Genomic DNA, 24,777 nt, shown 5'->3' on the forward strand with positions numbered 1-24,777 from the left:
TCAGTTTTAGGGCCCAAGATGTTCATCATGTATATAAATTATATTTGTAAAGTAACTGAAAACCTTAAATATGTGTTATTTGCGGATGACACCAATGTACTCTGTTCTGATGTGGACTTGCAGCAGCTCCTGAAGACCGTCACCATGGAGATGTATAAACTAAAAAAATGGTTTGATGCTAATAAATTATCATTGAACCTAAATAAAACTAACTTTATGTTATTTGGAAATAAGAGAAATGATATAGATGTAAAATTGTATATAGACAATGTTAGTATAGAAAGAGTAAACAAAATCAAATTTTTGGGTGTGATCTTGGACCACAGGATCTGCTGGAAGTCACACATTACATATATCAAAGGGAAGTTGGCCAGAAGTATTGCTGTCCTGGGTAAAACAAGGCACATTCTTAATCAAAAAACATTACACACTCTTTATTGTACACTTGTTTTACCATATTTGAGTTACTGTCTAGAAGTTTGGGGAAATACATATAGGACGAACATCCAACCACTATTCATAATGCAAAAAAGGGCCATCAGACTGATACATAACACAGGACCCCGAGAACACACTAATGGATTATTTATAAAAACATTTGATTTAAAACTACCAGATCTCATCCAACTCAAGACTGCCCAAATGATTTATAAAGCAAGTAAAGATTTACTTCCAACAGGGTTACAGAGAAGATTTTTACAAAGAGAAGGGAATTATAATTTAAGAGGAGAACTACTTTTTAAGATCCAATATTGTAGAACAACGCAGAAACGAATGAGTATAACAATAGCAGGGGTTAAAATATGGAACTGTTTAAAGGATAAAATAAAACACAGCACCAACATAAACCAGTTTAAAAAGCTTTTTAAATCATTTATCATTAGTAAATATAAGAAAGAAGAGCAAACATTGTTTTAGAAAGACAATAATATATATGTATATAAATACAATGTATGATTTCATAATTATACATATAGGTTATATTAAAATGTATATATTACCACTTTATATGGAATTTAAATGAATTGTGTATGTATAATGTATGTATGTATTTGTGTATATGTGTATGTATATACATATATATATATATGTGTGTATGTATGTATGTGTATATGTATATATATGTGTGTGTATATATATATATATATATATATATATATATATATATATATATATATATATAAGTGTACAAATGTATATGTTTGATTTAAATGTTAAACTATGTATATGAGACGTGTGCTACATATATGTTGCTTATATATTGTTTAAAAAAAAAAAAGTAATATAAGTGAAGCATGTTTTAGATTTTATATATTTTGAAGCTTGTTCTTGTTGTGATGGGGTAGGTTTATATAAGCGTTGCTTCAACCTACACCCTTTCGGATCAATCATTGCTCAAATGAGTGTTTTTTTTGTTTGTTTTTTCTTTTCTTGTTGTTGTTCTTTGTTTTATGTGAAGATTGACGAAATAAAATACATTGATTGATTGATATATACATATATGTGTGTGTGTATGTGTGAGAAAAATCACAAGACTACTTCATCTCTACAGAACTGTTTTATGAGGGGTTCCCTCAATCATCAGGAGATTTTGATGATTGTGGGAACCCCCCATGAAACAGTTCTGTAGAGATGAAGTAGTCTTGTGATTTTTCTCACACATACATATTGCACTCTACCACGGTATCGGGCACTATTCTCTGGATAATCCAATCAAGATATATATATATATATATATATATATATATATATATATATATATATATATATATATATATATATAGGAAATACTTTAATTTCAGTGTTCATTTATTTACACATTTACACACACATAACACTCCTCTACCCATTGTTGAGTTAAGGGTTGAATTTTTCATCCTTGTTTTTCTAACCATATGCATGTACAGTAGATGGCAATATTGTCCTGTTTAAGAGTGTCAGAACATTGCTGTTTACGGCAGTAGAACTGCTTTACGGTAGACAAAAACGGACTGCTGTTGTTGTGTGTTGTTAGTACCGCGCTGGGAGGACGTTAATGAAACTGCCTAACAATAAACCCACATAAGAAACCAAGAACTCGCCCTCGATCATTCTACAGTTATAACTTCATTGGGCAGACATGCTGTTTATACTGTGGGAAAACGGACGTGAAAACAGGCTGTCGACACGTCACTCATGTCCTCACGGAGCTGGAGGGGGCGTGGCCTCCAGCTCCGCCTGAATTTCGGGAGATTTTTGGGAGAAAATTTGTCCCGGGAGGTTTTCGGGAGAGGCGCTGAATTTCGGGAGTCTCCCTGAAATTCCGGGAGGGTTGGCAAGTATGGTCTTATCATCCACCTTCATGCAAGTAAAAAAATGGCAAACCCAAAAAACAGGAGCAACAGGTAAAATGAAAACACCAAAGCAGGGCAGTAAAATATGTTTCATATGTTTTTTAACACCACTGTTTACTAATTTCACCTGAATGGCGATAGGCATCAGCTTGTCATCTGGTCTCTTGTGAAACAAAACCAGGGGCGCCATTAAGTACTGCTGCTTTCCAAGGACTGTGTTTGCTGGCATTCCGTCCAGGTTCTTGTAGTCGCACAGGTAAATGTTGCCTTGCTGTTTGAAAGGGAAACAAATCTGGATGTTTATCTTGTCGAGTTTAATGACAAAGTAGTTGGATCATGGCGTCAAGCTACTGTGGAACTCATGTGAAACGAGCGAATACCTTCAACTCATTAGACAGGTCTGAGCCCGCAGGGATGCAAACCATGTCATCGGTCACGGGGAAATTTGGCGGCAGAGTTTTGCAGCGTCGGATGAGGATGGGATTGACGCCGTTTAGATATTGGTATCCAAAGAAGTCATCCTCCTTCCAGTGTTCCTGGACGTAATCTGAGAAAGGAAAATACTTACTTGTTGTCAGTCAATTATTGTCAGGCTTTACTGGATTTATCTCATGAATTCTGACACAACAATTACAACCCTAACCCTAAGCCCATCTGACGTGTCACAGCTTCACAAACATCTGTACTTAACACAATCACAAATAACATCAGTTTGGTTATAATAGAGTAATTGAAACAAAGCTTCATCTAAGGATCATGATTCACATCCAGCCAGGAAGAAGACACTATTGTGGCGTGCATACACACACTACATCACCATTACAACACCTGTTCACGTGCCAAGCACGGCCTGGATTGATACACCTTTTTCAAATTGGAATTGTCATATTTTTTGTGGATTTTAGTAACGTTCACAAGCAGGGATGGCTCCAGAATTTCTTTCTCTCTGGGGGCCAAGAGTGGGCTTGACCGATACGTAGAGGTGTTAAGAAAATAATCGATTTTCATGAGTTCAGTTCTAATTTTTTCAATAAAAGCAGCTATGATACACAGAACAAGTGTGTTCGATATAAAAGTAGTTTGATCTGAATTTGACCAAAGAATATTCAACACATGAGTCAAGTCTCACACAGGTGACAATGGCAAAAATGTTTAACATGCAAAGGTAACAAATACAGCAGGATGAATGGCGGTTGCTGTTTTGTTATGTTTAGACATTGTCTGCGCTCAAGGTATGGCTGGCAACTCTAGCTGCATCGGATGGCTAAGCTAGGTTTATTACTTAACTAAATAACAAATATTTTAAATATACAAGGAAAGACTGAGTGTGACTGATACCATACAGATTTCTGACCGGATTATATCCCCCTCTGCCCCGGTTTAGCGCTGCCCCTGTTCATAAGTGTTGTGAAAACTCCATATTATTTTCATCCAATCAGGAAAAAAGGCATCACGCCAGAGTTCGCTTTATTAGTAATGAATGAGATTTACAGTAAGCACTTTTGCCTCACTTAAGCAGCGTGAGTGTCCACAGACTGGATGGGAAAATATGAATAAGACAAACGTGTGTAAATTCAACAACATAAAAAACCCAAACACAAATGGGAAAACAGAACACTCACTCAATGAATAAACTATTCAAGTACTGAATAACTGATGTGTAACTTCTGATTTATTTTTATTATCTATTGTTGTCAAACTGCCTGCGATTGACTGCCTGGTAGAGATGCGCGGTTTGCGGTCTCATCCGCGGAGTCCGCAGATAAACCGCGGGTCGGGCGGTTGACATGACGAAAATATAGATTTTAATTAGATTCGGGCGGGTGGCGGTTGAATCATCCGGAAATATTTGATTTGCATGGTTCTGTGATCAGTATTCTTTGCCATATATAGTGCCATTTAAGACCCGTGTCATAAAGAGAAGAAGACAATAAGAGACGCTATTATTCTCCTGAATGACTGCCGGTAGTCACCCAGATAATAAGTATTAGGGCGTGCTATGAAGCCATTGGCTTTGTCGCCTACTACAACATGTATGATCTGCTTGTCAGTCCAGTATCATGTTGTGTGTGGCTTCCGTGGCAACACGCACACGACTGCAAGGCATACTTGGTGACACAGAGTACACTAACGGTTGTGATATAAACAATTTTTACACTCTTAGTAATATGCGCCACGCTGTGAAGCCACACCAATGAAGAACGACAAACACATTTCGGGAGAACATCCTCACAGTAACACAACATAAACGCAACACAAAAAATACCCAGAATTTGACACATCCTGACTATTTTATACACCCCGCTGGTGATGCGGTAGATATAATTGCCTATCCGCGCATATCTACTGCCTGGTGTTCTTTTTCTGCTGTCACTAATTTAGTTTTCCATTTCCTGACTCACTGCATATGAGCGGAGTAACAACCCACACCTGCTTTCCCTCAGGTGTGGGTTTTCTGTTAGTTATTCATCTTTTCTTGGAGTGAGTCGGGTGGCTTTGCCCAGGTTCTCCTCTTCAACTTTTGCTACTCATAAATTTTCTGGACCCCTTAGTTTCCCCCCTTTTTTTTCCCCCTTCAGCCGAGACATCTGTAAAGTTTCGTGCATTTTGTGTCTTTACTCACTTTAAAAACTTGTTGACTGCTATTACGCATTTTGGGTCCAACTCAAACCTGAGCATGAGAATGGTACTTGTAACACAACTGTAGGTGGTGTGTGTATTTGTGTGCGTGTGAGACAAAGACCCTACTACAGTATGTACTACAAAAGATGCACATTTTACAATCACTTCTCAGCATTCATGTCCGACTTGGAAAACGACGTTGTAAAATGGTTGTATTTTTAAATTGAGACAACGTTGTTGTCTAAAGTTGGATCCACCTTGTTGGTCGGGAAAAGACCTAATTTCAATGGTCAAATCAAAGCCATAGCCTGACATTGAATAAATGTTGTCAAAAAAGCATTTGGTTTCAATGTTGTATTTGTGTTATAGAATAGGTGTTTGGGGAAATAACCAAAATTAAATGGTCAAATAAAGGTCAAAACCCAACATAAATTACACTTTGTTAAAAAAATATGTTGTTCAAATGTTATATTTGAGTTGCTCAATGTCAAGACCTAGTTCAACAAGTTCCCAACGTTTTTTCTGTCTTTTGCCTGCTGGCTTATGGTAGGTAGGTAGGTAGGTAGGTAGGTAGGTAGGTAGGTAGGTAGGTAGGTAATAGGTAGGTAGGTAGGTAGGTATTTACTGTAATTGCACAAGTACAACAAAACTTTGTTTTCAGCACAAAGTTATAACAGGGCTAACGTTAGCATCTGTAAAACTAAAACATAAAAACATCTACAACTTACTGCTACAATTTATTTTTGTAGTTGGAAGTAGAATTCTTGTAGGCTGAAATGTAAACATTTCTACTGACACAGATGACAGCTTACTGTATGATATAAATGTTCTTTATCATAGTTTGTAAGTGAACATTGAATTGTTTACAGTAGGGGCCGCCTCAACCTAAGGGGCTAACGGGATTCTGGGGGGCCCCTTCAAATCCCAATGAGTACCCCCCAACCACAGTTTGAAAAAAAAGTAAAAAATAATTTACTTAACAGAACAAGGATGCAAAAATGTCACCCATTTAAAAAAACATTTCACGACAGGCGCATGCACGTTTGTGCGAGTGTAACAGGAGCCTGTCAACTTTAAGAATAGTGGTGACGATCCATGAGACTGCTCAGCTCTGTAGTCAGCAGGCTGACTAGTCACACCAGGGTTCGTGCCTCGCTCGAAGTTCTTGGAAAAATCACCACAATCAAGAAAGACAGTACACAATCGCTACACAAAGCTGAGCCATCTGTGATTGAACACCAAATCCACCGACAAATTCGGGGGCCCCTACATGGGTGCTTAGGACCAGTGCGATCATGTGACTGTCAGGGTCTGTAAGATGCCCTTACGTTTAATTGGTGAAACACAGTGATGTAAAGATGGGAAATGTCTCTCAAACAAGCCAAAATAAAACATCTTAGCAATATGATGAGTTAAAAAATTGTAGCGATCTGAATTAAATCTTATGTAACGGAGTAAAAATAGTGTTTCTTCTGTACAAACATGAGAAACTGTTCACAATTGATCTTTTCTGTCCAAATAAAGGTTTGAAAATATAAATGTCTCTTCCAGACGAGGTTAAACCCAGACCCCCAATACCTGATAAGGCCGTGTCTTTTTTATGGAACACTTCATTGATATCGTCGAGATTCTTCCAACTGTCGTGGTTTTCTGCCAGGCCCTTTAGCTTCAGCTCTGCCACCCTGGAAATCACAAACACCTGCTGAATGATGACCCGCTAGCATAAAGGATGCTAGTAAACACAAAATCTGTACAGTGTTTACTTATGTGTGAAGATGCACTTTATCCAAAACGAGACTGACGACAGAAAGAAGGTCTTGCAGCAAAGTGAAGACCGTGGCGCAGCTAGCATTAGCATGTTTTATTTTGGTCATTTACTAGTCTTGTAAATCTGCCCCACCGATGAACAACCAGCATATATATAGTACATCACATAGCTTACCCAGTGGCTGCCGTGAAGGCAAACTGTGTACTTTTGGTGAAGGAGAACTGGACCTCATCTGGCAGCGTAAGGGGATCATCTGCCTTAATGCTGTATGGCAGGCCTGGGTGGTACAAGTCCCAGCTATTGGGGGAGGGCATGAAGGTTAATTTAGCCGTCTGTAGTAAGTTTATAAATTTAATAAAGAAAATTAAATCTCACCTATAGTCCTCACTACGCTGGCTCAGCTCCTGCTCCCGTGCGTACTGACCAAGAGGGTTGTTTTCTTCAAAGATCCTCAGAGCTTTCACAAGAAAAACAAATTACTAATGTGAACCTTTTGGACTTTTCCTCTTTTCTGGCTTATAAATGATGTTACAATGTTGGATACTTGTGTTAAAAGATTTGCCTACTTGTCATATAATCATCATTTTGACATGAGCTTACACAGAGTTTTGGTGTTGGGCTGGCCGAGGGCTTCAGTCACAATTAACCTAAATAAGGTGACAAACTTATTCAGGTGTTACCATTTAGTGGTCAATTGTACGGAGTATGTACTGTACTGTGCAATCTACTAATGAAGTTTTAAATTAATCAATCCTTTGGGAATGCCTCCACTACGGAGGTTTTCTTTATTATGTTGTTTTTTTTACCTTGAAATAATGTAACTGACTTTTAGGCATTTAAATTTTATGAACTGAATTTTGTTACATCAAATTAAGCCAACAGTTTCCTTGAATAAATATTTTGGTAAAATACAGTGTTTTAAAATGCAGTTTATACAATATCAGTCTGTTACAATTTAACCCAGAAATATTTGTTGCTTCAAAACTCAAGACTCACTTGTGATTATTTAAGAATGAAACAATTGATGGTGTCTCATAACCAGCCAATGAGGTGTCACGTTTACAATTAACGCAAGTGTCGGTCTAAAGAAATTATTACAATTGCTGGAATGAAAATCCCTGTGACTCATATCTCCAAAGACATGCACTGAAGAGATAATTTACCCCCGCGAAGTACGTCATATTCGAGAGGTACGTTTTTTGGAAACTTAAAGCAAGAGGAAGGAGAACCCATAAATACTTTTGTTACACGGCTGAAAAAAAAGGCTGTCTCTTGTGAATACAGAGCTATAAAAGATGAACTCATAAAGGACAGGGTTGTCCTTGGCATTGCTGATGAGGGCGCCAGACGTCGTTTACTAAGAGAAAATTATCTCAAATTGGATCAGGCAATCATGATCTGCCGTGCAGCCGAGGTCATGGACAACAAATTAAAGACTATGTCAATGGGCAACTCTGGACCTGGAGACAACATCAATGCCACGCAGGGGGGACAAAATACGGATGCAGGCCTGCCGGTAGGCCATCTGAGCCCACCAACACTAGTTCAGAGCCCAAGGCATGAGAGTAGGGGAATGCAAGTAATGTGACACAAGGCACAATAGTGGGCGAGACCAGTGCCCAGCATTTGGGAAATCCTGCCGCTCTTGTGTCACTGCCAACCATTTTGCTAAAGTATACGTGAAGAGGGGTCAGCACGGACGCCAGTTGAATGCTGTGGATGACCCGTCGACAGGGGAACAGGAGGACATTGATGGGAGATTAGAGATGTGTACACAGCAGAGAGCGTGGGAACTGTGAACACGCAAGAGTAGAAGTGTTTGTCAATCTACCACTGCAACAGGGGGTCCAGAGGTGCCAGTTCAACTCTGGAGCCACCTGCAATGTGATGAGCATGAACGACAAGATGAGACTGGCGCCCAGAACACCTCTTCAGAGGAGTCTCACCAGATTGAAGCTGGACAACAGTGAGTGGATGAACTCGCTGGGGTTGCCCCCTAATGACACTGAACACACAAGTTGGACTCTGAGGTTGTGCATACAGGCCAGAGGCGCTTGCTTTCAGGGGAGACATGTGAGGGACTGGGCTTGATACGATTCACCATTCCCGAGGAGCTAAATAAGGTGGAACACTGCAGGATGGGAGACCTGATCAAAGAGCGTCTCATCAACACATACAACGACATGTTCACCAGCACAGTTGAGTCCCTGCCTGGTGATGTTTACTTCGAGCTGGGCAGCAGTGTGGTGCCTGTGCAGTGTGCCCCCAGGAATGTTCTAGTGGCCCTCGAGGCAGCTCTTAAAGCATAGCTTGAACTATATGAAAAGGATGGGCATTTAACCACAGTCACACAGCCCACAGTCCGGCTCAGCAATCTGGTCATAGTGAAAAACTGATAAATTGAGACTATGCGTTGACCCGAAGCCACTCAACCGAGCCCTGAAACGGTCCCACTACCTCATGCCCACTTCAGATGACGTGCTGTACAAGCTGCCAAAGGCGTGTGTATTCACGCTGGTGGAATGCGCGTGATGTTTTCCAGCAGTGCCGACTGGATGAGGAAAGCAGCCTGATGACAACGTGCTGGACACCATGGGGCAGGAAACGGTGGCTGAAGATCCCCTTTGGTGTGTCAGTTGCTCCGTAACTGTACCAGAAAAAGCAACGTGAGCTCCTAGCTGGATTAACTGTGATTGAGCCCATAGTGGATGATATTCTCTGCGGGGATACGGACGATGAAGTCAATCGGGAGCATGACACAACCTCATTGCCCTGATGGACAGATGCAGAGAAGTTAAGCTCAGGCTGAGCCTGAAAAAGTTGCAGTTCCGAGTAAGGGAGGTCCAGTTCCACGGCCACATACTGTCCGCCGAGGGCCTCATGGCTGACCCTGACAAGGTCAGGGCGGTTCTGGACATGCTGAACCCCACAGACGCTAAAGGGGTCCAGCGGTGTGTTGGCTTTGTGCACAATCTTTCCAGATTTATGCCCCGCCTGTCAGAGGTATGTGAACCATTGAGGAGGCTGTTAGAAAATGATGTGACGTGGCACTGGCTGGCCAAACATGATGCTGCCATGAAGGAAATGAAGACACTGGTCACAGCAGTACCGGTCTTGCGTTATTATGACGCCATCACCATACAGAGCGACTCCAGTCAGACAGGCCCGGGCTGCCGCCTGCTACAGGAAGGTCAGCCTGTCCCTTTTGCCTCCCGTACCCTGCCCCAGACGGAACAAAACTACGCACAGATAGAAAAGGAGTGCATGAGCATCGTGTTCGCCTGTCAACGCTTCCACTACTACCTGTATGGAGGAGGTAATGTGACGGCAGAGATCCACCACTGCCCTTTAGTGTCCCTCTTCGGTTAGCCCTTCCTCTGCATGCCCAAGCGCCTACAGAGCATGTTCCTGACATTTCAGAATTACTGCCTTATGGTGGTGTACAAGCCAGGCCCTGAGATGTACATAAGTGACACACTTAGGAGAGCCACCACGCCGCCACGGAAAACAGACACACTGTACTAAAGAGAAATGGTCTGCAGCATACAACAGGAGCAGTGTGACGCAGCGGCCATTCAGCAGGCAGACTACCTCAATGTCAGCAGCCAGCGCCTGGCACAGATCCGAGCACACTCAAGGCAATCGTACTGCAGGGATGGCCGGAACACAAAGAGGAGGTCCCCATACTTATCAGGGACTACTGGGCCATCAGAGATGAAATAAGCGCACAGGATGCCGTGCTTTTCAGGAGCCAGCGCGTCATCATTCCAAAAGCCATGCGTCTGGAAATGCCGAGGAGGATCCACTACAATGGCGACGCATGCTACAGACATGCCCGCGATACATTGTACTGGCCTGGCATGCAAGGGGAAGTCAAAGACTATGTACAGCAGTGCTCTGTGTGTAACGAGTATGCGCACGGACAACATAAAGAGACCATGATGTCACACCCGCTCCCCACACGTCCATGGCAGCTGGTAAGCATGGACTTGTACAGCTATGCAGCACAGCACTTTTTGCTCGTGGTGGACCACTACTCTGACTTCTCGGAGATTGACCTGCTCCCTGATTTGTCGGTCGACACCACAATCTGACAAATCAAGGCACAATTTGCACGTTATGGCATCACGGACAGATGGGCGAAGCCAGTTTGCGGGCAGTGAATTCCGGGCATTTGTCCTCACCGTGGCACCCAAAAGCTAATGTCAAAGCAGAGTCAGCAGTAAAAAATTGTGAAAGGCTTTTGCATAAAGGCTGACCATGCCAAAGAGGACCCCTGGAAGTCCATTCTGCATTGGCAAAATACGCCCTGCCCCAGACGGAACAAAACTATGCACAGATAGAAAAGGAATGCATTAGCATTGTGTTCGCCTGTCAACGCTTCCACTACTACCTATATGGACGAGATGATGTGACAGCAGAGACCGACCACCGCCATTTAGTGTCCATCTTCTGTTAGCTCTTCAGCTGCGCGCCCAAGCGCCTACAGAGCATGTTCCTGACACTTCAGAACTACTGCCTTATAATAACCATTTATTTAGAATTTAATGGCAGCAAAACATTGCAAAAAAGTTGGCACAGGGGCATTTTTACCACTGTGTTACATGTCCTTTCCTTTTAACAACACTCAGTAAACGTTTGGGAACTGAGGAGACCAACTTTTGAACCTTTTCAGGTGGAATTCTTTTTCATTCTTGCTCGATGAACAGCTTAAGTTGTTCAACAGTCTGGGGTCTCCATTGTCGGTTTTTACGCTTCATAATGCGTCACACATATTAAATTGGAGACTGGCCTGGACTACAAGCAGGCCAGTCTACAAGCGTAGTACCCACACTCTTTTACTATGATCATATTCATAAATGTCGCTCCAAAACCTGTGGACCCCAGAACACTTTTTAGATGAGCTCGGGCCCAGCGAAGCTGTCGGCGTTTCTATGTGTTGTTGATAAACGGCTTTCGTTTTGTATAGTAGAGATTTAACTTGCTCTTACAGATGTAGCGACAAACTGTAGTTCCTGACAGGGGTTTTCTGAAATGTTCCCTGAGCACATGTGGTGATATCCTTTAGTGCTCATGCGTCGATCTAGACGGCCGCTGCTGCAGTTCGCTCCGTCTTTGTTTTTTGCCTTTTTTCGTTTTGTACTTTTGTATACTTTTACATTTAATCTACATTTACTTTTTATCAAGTCGTGTCCTTCTAAACATGCAGTTTAGAAGTGTTTTGTTCGTCTTATTGACGGTGGGGACGCTACTGACGAGCTCAAATGGGCAACATCAGTGGAGAGGTTATTTCATCTACACCAGGGAACAGTTGTTAGCGGCACCAGTTATTACCATCAAGCTAACGGACCCGGCGCTAACTAACCAGATCCCGGAGGAGCTAAAAAGGACTTATGGAGGTGTTCGTGGCTGTCGAGGGAAAGGGAGACAGTCGAGACAGAAGAGGGCTGAAGTAAGGAGGGAGAGAAGGAGATATAAGCCATATCTTTCTTCCGTCGCCATGGGTAACGTGCGCTCTCTGGCAAAAAAAATGGATGAGTTGTCAGAAAGAATATCGTTGAGTGTAGCCTAATGTGTTTTACTGAGACGTGGCTGCACAACGATGTCCCGGATAGTAACGTCTCTATAAACGGGTTCAAAATGGTGCGCGCTGACCGCGACTGAACCAACGGCAAGCGGAAAGGAGGGGGGCTTGCTTTGTATATTAATAAGAAATATTGTCATCCCGGTCATATTACAATTATAAAACGACACTGTGACCCGAATATAGAGATGTTACTGTTGCTGTAGGACTCAGACCATATTAATTGCCCAGGGAGATTCCACATGTTATAATGATGGCAGTATATATTCCCCCCTCTGCTAACGCTGCAGCTGCCAGTGACGTCATCCACAGCTCCATAACCAGACTACAAACCCAGCACCCAAAAGCCCTCATCCTCATCTTGGGGGATTTTAACCATGTTACTATGGACAAATCACTCCCCAACTTCACTCAGTATGTCAGCTGCCACACCTGAGGAAATAAGATCCTGGACCTGCTGTACGCAAACATCAAGGATGCGTATAGCTCCATAGCACTCCCAGAGCTGGGACGGTCAGACCACAACCTTGTTTACCTCAACCCCTGTTATGTGCCTCTGGTCAAAAGACTGCCTGTGACCAAAAAAACTGTGAGAAGGTGGTCAAAAGGAGTCAAAGAGACACTACAAGGCCGTTTTGAGGTAACTGACTGGCAGGTTCTCATGGAGCCTCATGGTGAGGATATTGACGGGGTCACAGAGTGCATTACAGACTATATCAACTTCTGTGTTGACTCAAATGTCCCATCAGAGACGGACACCTGCTACCCAAACAACAAGCCGTGGGTGACCAAAAACATCAAAGCCATACTGAATGAGAAGAAGAGGACATTCAATGCTGGCAACAGGGAGGAAGTGAAAAGAGTTCAGGTGCTGCTGAAGACCAAACTAAAGGAGGCCAAGGAGAACTACAGGAGGAAACTGGAAGGGAAGCTGAAGGACAACAACATGAAGGCGGTTTGGAGAGGTATGCAGACCATCACCGGCCTCAAACCGTTGGGAGGTAGGGGGGCGGACTGAGACAAAAAGAGGGCCAATGAGCTAAACCAGTTCTTTAACAGGTTTGACACAGTGGCTCCAACAAGTTCCTGACCCCCCCACCCCCCATAAACATGCCAGTCGGCCCCTTGACAACTTCAGCGAACCAATCCACCCCCTTCCCCTCCTCACAGCCCCCCAACTCCAATGACTACCTCCCCCCACCTAACACCTCACCCTCAGAAGGATGAGCTCGCCCTCCCCCAACCACCTGAGACCCCCCAGTGTGTCTGTCTGCAGAACAGGTGAATGCGCAGCTAATTAAGTTACACACAGGCAAGGCCGTGGGTCCTGACGTTGTGAGCCCCAGGGTGCTCAAAGCTTGCGCCCTACAGCTGTGTGGTGTGCTCCAGCACATCTTCAACATGAGCCTTAGGCTGCAGAAAGTCCCCACACTGTGGAAAACCTCATGCATGGTCCCCATCCTCAAGTGCACACGACCCAGCAGGTCAAAGGACTACAGGCCGGTGGCTCTAACCTCCTATATCATGAGGACCATGGAGAGGTTGGTCCTGGAACAACTCCGCCCTACAGTCAAGCCCCACCTGGACACACTCCAATTCGCCTACCAGCCCCGACTGGGAGTGGAGGACGCAGTCATTTACCAGCTGAACCGAGTCCACACCCACCTGGACAAGCCTGCGAGCAGTGTGAGGGTCATGTTTTTTTACTCCTCCAGTGCTTTTGACACCATGCGGCCTGGGCTACTGGGTGTGAAGTTGGAGAGGATGCAGGTGGAGACCTTCTTGGTGTCCTGGGTTGTAGATTACCGGACTGACAGACCACAGTATGTGCGACTGCAGGACTGTGTGTCTGACAGGCTGGTCAGCAAGACCGGGGCCCCGCAGGTAACAGTGCTCTCCCCCTTCCTCTTCACCATTTACACCACCGATTTCCACTATCAATCAGAGTCCTGCCACCTTAAGAAGTTTTATGATGACTCTGCGATAGTGGGGTGTATTGAGGATGGTGATGACGAGGAAAACAGGACACTGGTGGAGGACTTTGTCACATGGTGTGGAAAGAACCACCTCCAGCTTAATGTGACGAAGACCAAGGAGCTGGTTGTTGACCTGGGAAGGAGGAGGAGTACTTCAGCGACCCCTGTTTCCATCAGGGGGGTGGATGTGGACATGGTAGAGGATTAGAAATACCTCGGTGTACACATGGACAACAAGCTGAATGGGTCAAAACACGCTGAGGCCCTCTACAAGAAGGGACAGAGCCGCCTCTACTTCCTCAGGAGGCTAGGATCCTTCAACGTCTGTACAAAGATGTTGAAGATGTTCTACGAGTCGGTGGTGGCGGGCGCTTTCTTGTATGCCATGGCCTGCTGGGACGGCAGGCTGAGAGTGAAGGACACAAACAGACTGGACAAGTTGGTAGAGAAGGCCAGTAACGTGGTGGGAGTGGAGCTGGACGGTCTGGCGGTGGTGTCAGAGAGGAAAAGTCTACCAAAACTCCTAGCCATTATGGACAACACCTCCCACCCACTACACCCGGACCTTGCGGAGAGAATGAGCACGTTAAGTGTAAGGCTCAGACTCCCTAAATGCAACACGGAACGACACAGGAGGTCCTTCATACCGACAGCCATCAGACTGTATAATGCATATGTTTCTTCTTGACTGCACTTAAATGTAGAATATATGCAGAATATATTTATACTATTCATATATTATACATTAAATATATAATATATGTTATATATTATTTATTATTATTATTGTCTATTGTGAGCTAACTGTGGTGCTGAATTTCCCCCAGGAATCAGTAAAGTACTTTCTATTCTATTCTACACACTGGTGTCACTTTTTAATGCAGTACCGCCTGAGGGATCCAAGGTCCATAATGTCATTGCTTACATGCAGTGATTTCTCCAGATTATCTGAACCTGTTGATGATATTACGGACCGTAGATGGTGAAATCCCTAAATTCCTTGCAATAGCTGGTTAAGAAATGTTGTTTTTACACTGTTTGCCAATTTGCTCACGTATTTGTTTACAAAGTGGGGACCCTCCCCCCATCCTTGTTTGTGAATGACTGAGCATTTCATGGAAGCTGCTTTTATACCCAATAATGGCACCCACCTGTTCCCAATTAGCCTTTTCACCTGTGGGATGTTCAAAATAAGTGTTTGATGAACATTCCTCAACATTTTCAGTCTTTTTTGCCACTTGTTCCAGCATTTTTGAAACACGTTACAGGCATCACATTTCAAATGAGCTAATATATGCAAAAAATAACACATTTTACCAGTTCGAACATTAAGTATCTTGTCTTTGCAGTCTATTCGATTGAATATAAATTGAAAAGGATTTGCAAATCATTGTATTCTGTTTTTTTTTTTACCATTTACAGAACGTGCCAACTTCACTGGTTTAGGGTTTTGTAAATGTTTTATGAAGATTTCCTATAAAAAAAAGTATACATTTATAGGAAAAAATATATATATATTTGAAAATTAACACTCAGGGGTAGATTGAACAAAAAATGGTGGTTATCAATTTCAATCGCATTAATGACGCACAAGAGCGACACTTAATCCCAAATGTTCATTTTTCTCACAAGGCACTTCATTTCAATCCATAGCTGCAGCCTAGCACAAAAAGTACACTTAGCCATTATCCGTATTGTGAATTGATGTAATTGATGTAAATAAACAAGGAAACAGGTCGATTACTTTGTTTTTTGTTGAGTTAGGGCTGCCGAGCAAATAATTTCTATATGGGTCGTGTAGTGAGATAGTCAATTGTTCGAAAGGTGGCAGTGACTGTTTCGAATGATCTATTTTATAATGTTTGTTCGATAGGTATTGTTTTGTATTAGGTTCTCATTCAAATAAAGATTTTTTTTTTTTAAACTTGATATAATGGTAACAGTGTCACCTTGCACAAATGTCACTGCTTCAAAACAAGTTGACCTCAATTGACGTAGTCATTGGGGGTTGAATGACCAATTGCCAATGGCAGGGTTGAAAAGGGATTTGAGTCAAAGTGAGGAAAATATGGAGGAAAGCAGCGACTTTGATGAGGAACAATTTTGCAGGAAGAGGTTTTGGAGTAGCTCATCAATTCGCAGTAAGAACGAGAGAGTGGTGGGAAGGAATAATTCAAAGTAATTTTAAAATTCAAGGAAGAGAAGAGTATTGGGATCAAGTGCAAATACTCGGTCCTCTGTGGTAACATAGGCAATGTAAAGAGGGCTAATGTGAATAACAGCAGTAAACTAATGATAGTCTGTAAGGCTGTGTCTACACTAAGCCGGATAACCCCTTAAACAAATAATTATTTAGCCTAAGCCTCCTTTCAGCCACACTAAATCACTGTTTAAGATCCCCCTCCTCTGACAATTTTTTACACTGGTAAGTGCGCCGTCTCTTTCTTATATCTCTGGCTCTTAGCTTTGTATGGACTCATTGATCGTTTACAAAATGAGTTCTGAGATGCCAGAAAGACCACCCCACACAGGAAGTGACATCAGAAAGAACACACCACAGCCAGCCAGCTTCATAACAATCGGAGCTAACCACTGGGAAGATGCAGGCGAGTCTTCCAGACATGCCCGTGTTTCTCCTTCTTGTACATGTACAGGCGCTTTTTGATATCACACATGAATACCTTAAGAGAGGAAACGGGCGATTGCAACTATTTTGGATACAACACATCTCAAACGACAACAAAGCAATGTTGAGCGACAATTTTGGATAAGGCTTAGAGGAACGGGAGGCTGGTGGGATATGTTTGTCACCGAGTGTGTTGTCAGAAGAACGACAAGACAACTTTCAAATGTCCTTGTCAGCTGTGACTCTACTTGGTGAAAACCTTCGTCCATTTGTTGAAGGAGAGACAACGAGAATGCAGGCTACCGTGGAAAAGGGAAGACTTTGAAAAATAGCAAATGCATTTGTACTGGCAAAGTTATAGTCCGCTACATATGTCGAGCGATTACTCAACATCTAGTTTTGTACTCCATAATTATTGGGAAGTCATGAAGAGGTTGTGGCCGTCAAGTACGACCGCCAATTTCAGCCTACAAGCACAGTCTCCTTTTGTTAGTTTTTGTAAAAGGTTCTTTATCACATTGTTTACCTTCACAGGTCCATTAAAGATATGATTCATGTATGATAGCTCCGGTGTGATTCACTACAATAATCTAACAGCTGCTGATGGTGAGGCAAGCAAGGTTTACTGTCAAAAGAAATGCGGCAATAGTCTACATAGAAACACAGTGTAAGGATACACTTCCAGGTAAGAGGTGACTATGGCGCGCGCATAGTCACGAGGGTGCGAGGGGGTCTTAAACGGTGGCATTGTTGCGTGTGGAATTTACGTAAAAGGAGCCTAGGAGTGAGGGGCAAAGAGAAATATAATTAAAAGCATGAAGAGGAGGAGGAAAGTGGAAATCTTGTCAATATTACTGAATTTCAAGATGAAATCTGTATTTATAGGGTACATTAGGTATAAAGTGAGGTTGTTTGTACCACCACCTTTATGGTGTTATAAATGTCATACGTATGGACATATCTGAATCTGGGTATTATCTTCGACCCAACTCTCTCCTTTGAGTCACACATTAAAAGCGTTACTAAAACGGCCTTCTTTCATCTCCGTAATATCGCTAAAATTCGCTCCATTTTGTCGAATAACGACGCTGAGATCCTTATCCATGCGTTTGTTACATCTCGTCTCGATTACTGTAACGTATCATTTCCGGGTCTCCCCATGTCTAAAATTCAAAGATTACAGTTGGTACAAAATGCGGCTGCTAGACTTTTGACAAGAACAAGAAAGTTTGATCATATTACGCCTATACTGGTTCACCTGCACTGGCTTCCTGTGCACTTAAGATGTGACTTTAAGGTTTTACTACTTACGTATAAAATACTACACGGTCTAGCTCCATCCTATCTTGCTGATTGTATTGTACCATATGTCCCGGCAAGAAATCTGCGCTCAAAGGACTCCGGCTTATTAGTGATTCCCAGAGCCCAAAAAAAGTCTGCGGGCTATAGAGCGTTTTCCGTTCGGGCTCCAGTACTCTGGAATGCCCTCCTGGTAACAGTTCGAGATGCTACCTCAGTAGAAACATTTACTAAGTCTCATCTTAAAACCTATTTGTAAACTCTAGCCTTTAAATAGACCCCCTTTTTAGACCAGTTGATCTGCCGTTTCTTTTCTTTTTCTCCTATGTCCCCCCCTCCCTTGTGGAGGCGGTCGAGTCCGGTGGCCATGCATGAAGAACTGGCTGTCCAAAATCGGGACCCAGGATGGACCGCTCGTCCAGAGTCAGGACCCAAGATGGACCGCTCGCCTGTGTATCGGTTGGAGACATCTCTGTGCTGCTGATCCGCCTCCGCTTGGGATGGTTTCCTGCTGGCTTCACTTTGGATGGGACCCTCACTACTATATTGGATCCACTGTGGACTTGATTCCCACGGTTACGTTAGATCCACTATGGATTGGACTTTCACAATATCATGTTAGATCCGCTCGACATCCATTGCTTTCGGTCCCCTGGGGGGCGTCATGGTGGACGTCCCACTGGGGTGAGTTTTTCCTTGCCCTTATGTGGGCCCTACCGAGGATGTCGTTGTGGTTTGTGCAGCCCTTTGAGGCACTTGTGATTTAGGGCTATATAAATAAACATTGATTGATTGATTGATTGATTGATTGTCATATAGCGACTTATTGTGAAGGGGAACAAACATGTGGAAGGTGTGGAGCTGGTGTGTAGAAAATGTGTGTACATTGTGGTGGAGCACACAGTGTTGGCAGCAAAGGCTGTGAGGCAAGTAAAATAAAAGGCAGCCGAAATACAGAAAATAAGAACTGAGTATCATATGCAGAGACTGTAAGTGCAAAGAGATACAGTTGTGGAAAGAGTAGACATAAGTTGTAGAGTCCAGGAGGACTCGCAGATTGCTATGTTTAATGGCTGAGGTGGTAATAAACGTACATTTCAAACTAACCATATTTATGAGAAGACAACAATTGTGGTTAAAAGTACAGTTCGATATTTGGATATAAAAGGAATCACATGTCTGTCAGCAAGTATATGAGAAAGTCAAAAACTGAGAAGGGGGAGAGAAGGAGATAGATGTTAAATCTCAAACCTGAGAATAAACGATATGGAACAAAAAGCATGATTGTGTCAAGAGGTGAAAAACAAGTCATTTGAGAGAAAAATGCCAAATTTGGAAAAACAGGAGCGTTAATATAGAGTGTAATTCATTTGTTGCTTGTTTTGTTTGTAAAGCTTGTATTCCGACAGGTGACCTCTTCCCAGAAGTGAAAACCAGTGGTGGTCAACCAAGCTAAGATGGTTGTTAAACAGCAAGCAGCGCGCCAACTATCTGAGTACAAAAGAGGCTTAAACCTTCCTGCAAAAAGCAGATATGAGCAGTAAAATCTAACTATGCAGTGAAATAGATCCTTATACTTTATCAAAAAAAGATTTATCGAGTGATGTCAAGGATTATACGATGGTCGCATAATCAGACATATCGAACTATTGTGCTCCAGACATCATTCTACACCACAAAACAGATGTAAACTTGGAAAAACATGGAGGTCTACAACTTATTTGTGTGTGGCTGGGTCAATGATATTGGTATCAAGCACACAAAGCAACGCACCTTTCCCCTCTCTGTAGCGGTGAGTCTCACTGTCACTGATCCAGCTATAGACGGGGAAAGTGTAGACGTCGCCCTCGGGTGATTTGATTTCCACCTTGTCAGGGAACCAAGCATCACTGGGGACCAGGAAAAACTTTCGTTTTTCCAGTTCTATCAGAAGTAGCTGTCCTAGGGAGTTTTCGCAGGTCACGGTATAAGTAGACACCTAAAAGGCAAACAGAATGACAGGAGACAGCAATAAGAACAGATGCACTCAAATGCATCATGGAATTATAGGAAACTGGATTCCGTCTGATGTGGTGTTGACATATTGCAATGTGTATTATAATGTAGTAAGTATACATTTTACATTGTATTGTGAGCAAGGTTTTTGTTTAACAGAAGGAACACTATTGTCATTTTTGATCAAAGCAAAACTCTATTTGGATCAGCATCAAAAGTGCATTGCATCATGCACCAGACCCTCTTAGAATGAACCATAATAAAAAAAAAACATATAATTCTAGTGTGTGAATGTGATTGTGAATGTTGTCGATCTGTGTTGGCCTTGCGATGAGGTGGCAACTTGTCCAGGCTAAGATAGGCTCCAACACCCCCCTCGTCCCCTTAAAGGATAAGAGGTAGAAAATGGATTGATGGATGGATAATTTACTGTAACGTATGTCTGAGAGTGCACTGTGCACCGCGTATGCGAGGTTTGCGTTGACAGGAGCGACTTTAGACTGTCATATTTTAATCAATACAAATGTACTTATTTGAACCTTGAACCCCCTGAACCAGATTTATCAGGTCAGTCATCAAGAAGGCAAAGGCCATTCTGGTCAACCCTCAGCACCCTCTCTTCTTAGAGTTTAGACTCTTGCCCTCAGGATGTAGGTACGCCCCTAGTAATAGAGAGGCCAAAAACAATCGATACATAAGATCCGTTGTTCCTTCAGCTGTTGTTTTATAAATGAGCTCCTGAAACAAGCTTAGCTGCTATGTAGTCACTTTAGTGGGACGCGATGTTTGATTAGTTTTTATTGTATTACAAATGTTTTTAGTTTTTAGCTTTATGATGGTTTGTATGTGGTATGTATTTTATGTATTTGTACCTTGTTTTTACTGTTGTACCTCGTTTTTACTGTTGAACCTTGTTTTTAATGACTACTGCTCCAAACCAAAATGCCCCTCAAGGACAATAAAGATTTTCTAAGTATAAGTCTAAGGATCAGTGCATTGCATCATACTGTTGGGTGTGTCTGATGAAATTATGTTATCTTACCTCACCAGACATCAGTGATGGGCAATGATAAGCTACATGTAGCTAAGCTTTGTAGTTTACCTACCTTTTCCAGTAGCTTGGTGGTAGCGTAGCTATTTTTTTAACAAGTAGCTTTTCCGGAAGCTTAGCTACTTTTAGACCCATGTAGCTAGGGAGCTTACATCAAAGCTACAAAGAGAGGAAATGGACTGTGAATTCAGCCCCCCCCCCAAAAAAAAGATGGAGAAAATACAATGACCTGGATGAATGAAAACATCCATACATGCGGAGAAAATCCAAGATGATTGATTAATGTTCTTATGATGAGTCAAAATTGGCTAAGGTTAGGACGAAACAATCCAGGATTGGCCAATACAAGGCGGGTCATTGAAACCAGGAAGCAAAATCATATCAGACACACACTCATGTCATGTCATATTGAGGGAGTCAGAGACAGAGGGACGATTCTAGCTGACGATTTGAAAAATACTTAAAAATATTTTTTTAACTATGATTTAAATGATTTCCTCTAATGCGTGTCGTTAGCCATATTTAGACAAATGTATGCGTTTAGAGAAAACAATGCCCAAAACCTTAGTTTTTAGTTTTTTGCGCTGTAAACTAAAATCATAACTGCTCCTCCCCAAGTGGAGGATTTCAAGTACCTTGGAGTTTTGTTCTCGAGCTAGGGAAGAGTGGATCGTGAGATTGACAGGCGGATCGGTGCGGAGTCTTCAGTAATGCGGACGCTGTATCGATCTGTTGTGGTGAAGAAAGAGTTGAGCCGAAAGGCAAAGCTCTCAATTTACCGGTTGATCTACGTTCCCATCCTCACCTATGGTCATGAGCTTTGGGTTATGACCGAAAGGACAAGATCACGGGTACAAGCGGCCGAAATGAGTTTCCTCCCCCGGTGGGCGGGGCTCTCCCTTAGAGATAGGGTGAGAAGCTCTAAGTAAAGCTCAAAGTAAAGCTGCTGCTCCTCCACATCGAGAGGAGCCAGATGAGGTGGTTCGAGCTTCTGGTCAGGATGCCACCCAAACGCCTCCCTTGGGAGGTGTTTAGGGCACGTCCGACCGGTAGGAGGACACGTTGGGAAGATAATGTTTCCTGGCTGGCCTGGTAACGCCTCAGGATCCCCGGGAAGAGCTGGACGAAATGACTGGGGAGAGGAGAGTCTGGGCTTCTCTGCTTAGGCTGCGGCCCCCGCGACCCGACCTCGGATAAGCAGAAGAAGATTGATGGATGGATGGATAACTACTCTCTTCTTCTAAGACGTCCTACGCAGATTTAGGAACACACATTAAGGTGAGTTGAGTTCATGAAAAGTTTTACTGCACATAACCATTGCCAACCTTTCCCGAACATCACAGAAGTCATTGTTTTGTTTGTCGAGATATAAATAGATGCTGTTTTTTTACTGCAGGCAATTGTAGGGAGTCACCAGCTAAATGACAGATAGTTAATAGTAAGGGACACTTATTGTACACTCTCAGTTTCATTAACATTGATATTATACATGTGGGCCCATAGATATATCCACCCATCCATTTTCTACAGCTTGTCCCTTTCGGGGGTGCTGGAACCTATCTTAGCTGCATTTGGGTGGTAGGGGGGTACATACAAATGCCGATAAATGTAGCTTTGATGCAGCAAGCCACTTTTGCCGTGCAACTTGTTCTCCGGGGATAGTTTCCCCTGTAGCTTAGCTACATTCAATCAAGAGTAACTTGTAGCTTAGCTTACTACATTTTCCAAGTTGCTTGCCCATCACTGCCATACGTTTATTATAGCATGAGTACATGTCTGAGAGAGTCAACATAAACTGAACATATACTGTAGTGCTAAATACAAATCATTCATTAGTATGAATAAAAACAGTTTATGAACATCATTCTTGTTTATAGAGGCATATTTTTTATCCCTCTGTCTCACACATACCGGATAACTAAAATAAGATGAGGGCAGAGTGACCTCAGCATTGAAATGATCAAGACCAGGGTAGTATTGATATCACGTGTTGGTATTGGGTGTGGTATGGCGAATTTGGGAGAGTGGTCGTGCCAGCAATCTGAGGGTCGCTGGTTCAATCCCCACCTTCTACCATCCTAGTCACATCCGTTGTGTCGTTGAGCAAGACACTTCACCCTTGCTCCTGATGAGTCTGGTTTGCGCCTTGCATGGCATGTGTGTGTGAATGGGTGAATGTGGAAATAGTGTCAAAGCGCTTTGGGTTCCTTTAAAAAAAAAAAGGTAGAAAAGCACTATACAGGTACAACCCATTTGCCATTGATTGTTCTACCGGCAAATATTGTTTTATCTATAAAATGTATTTATATATTATTATATTGTTCACAAATAAATGTATTTTTACCACTGTATATTTTTGGAGCCCAAAATTGCATGTATCTATTGGAATATTGTAAATTTGGGTAAAAGAATAATCACAGACTTCACTAATTTTAAAAATACTCCTTGTCTACTTACAAAGACATAAATAGTTTTGTTGTTGTTGTTGCAAAACCGAACAAAGACAAAACGTAGTTATTATACCCTTTAGATCAGGGCTAGGTAAATGCACTGCAAGCTGGTATAGGGAACTTACTAGGCATGTTTTTGATCTTTTAGTTTAATGTAGTCGTTAGACAAGTGAAATAAGTTAGATATTAGATGTCAGATAAGCAAAGAGCACTGAAGCGGAAAGTTATTTATAGTTGCAAGCTGTTTTTCAGACTTACTGATCCCCTGAAGATAAACAAAGACATCAGCCACGTCCGGTCACTCTCGCCTTCGGTGCCCACCAGCTTAATGTGGATGTTGTTCAACGTGGTGGCATGAACGCGGTCGCCAGTGTAGACGGTCACCTCGTAAACCACCATTGTTACTCCAGAATGATGATAAACCTACAAAATTGGTCTTTTTTTCAAATACACAGATCCAGCCGCCTCTTTTTTATACTACATGCAAGCTAGTGGGAGGGTTCTTGGAGCAGGTTTTTTAGAAAGAATGTCAGACGTGTAAGAGCAACGACAGCGGGATAGTTACACCATTTGATTTCACAAGATAGATATGGACTTCCTCTGTGAAGAATGACTCAACTTGCACGCAGCTTGGGACATCAAATAAACCAATCCATCCGGTGTGTTAATTGGAGTTCCAGTTTTTTGATTTCTTGCCCTCATTGTGTTGGAAAAGACAATTTATATAACCCACTACAAGTTTTACCCCTTGGAATCACCCCAGACTTTCCCTTAGATTCCTGCAAATGTCAGGTCAGGTAATCAGAATCAGAATATTTTTTATTGCCAATGTTGGAGAACGGGTTCACAGGAACTAGGAAAAATGCTCCATCACGAAGATGTGAGTTATGAGCATCTGTTAGATTCCCTGCCACAACTCTCGCCTCTTTGAGCCAACGACACAGGATCTCGTTGTTGACGTGCTAGTTTGATCACATCCGGCCGTTCGGTCGGAGCGCCCGGTGGACGATGCGCCTCACGTCAAAGAAACACCATAAACAGTGACAGTCCTGGAACTTTCCTGACACACCTCG

At 42.6% G+C, this 24,777-nt stretch overlaps 1 protein-coding gene across 1 annotated transcript in view; it reads right to left on the reverse strand.

The window, feature by feature from the left end:
- The window catches only part of LOC133558123 (hydroperoxide isomerase ALOXE3-like), a 49,522-nt gene extending 25,301 nt beyond the window's left edge, over window positions 1-24,221 (reverse strand). Inside the window, exons 1-7 of the mRNA XM_061909268.1 lie at window positions 23,963-24,221; window positions 19,982-20,186; window positions 7,099-7,180; window positions 6,898-7,020; window positions 6,534-6,637; window positions 2,714-2,880; window positions 2,461-2,604 (exon numbers count right to left, since the gene is read on the reverse strand). Coding sequence (XP_061765252.1) covers window positions 2,461-2,604; window positions 2,714-2,880; window positions 6,534-6,637; window positions 6,898-7,020; window positions 7,099-7,180; window positions 19,982-20,186; window positions 23,963-24,103 — 966 coding nt within the window. The 5' untranslated portion in view covers window positions 24,104-24,221. The remainder of the gene's footprint in view (window positions 1-2,460; window positions 2,605-2,713; window positions 2,881-6,533; window positions 6,638-6,897; window positions 7,021-7,098; window positions 7,181-19,981; window positions 20,187-23,962) is intronic.
- Window positions 24,222-24,777: the final 556 nt, after the last annotated feature.

This window comes from Nerophis ophidion, linkage group LG01 (genome assembly GCF_033978795.1).
Source record: "Nerophis ophidion isolate RoL-2023_Sa linkage group LG01, RoL_Noph_v1.0, whole genome shotgun sequence".
NCBI classification, from domain to species: domain Eukaryota; kingdom Metazoa; phylum Chordata; class Actinopteri; order Syngnathiformes; family Syngnathidae; genus Nerophis; species Nerophis ophidion.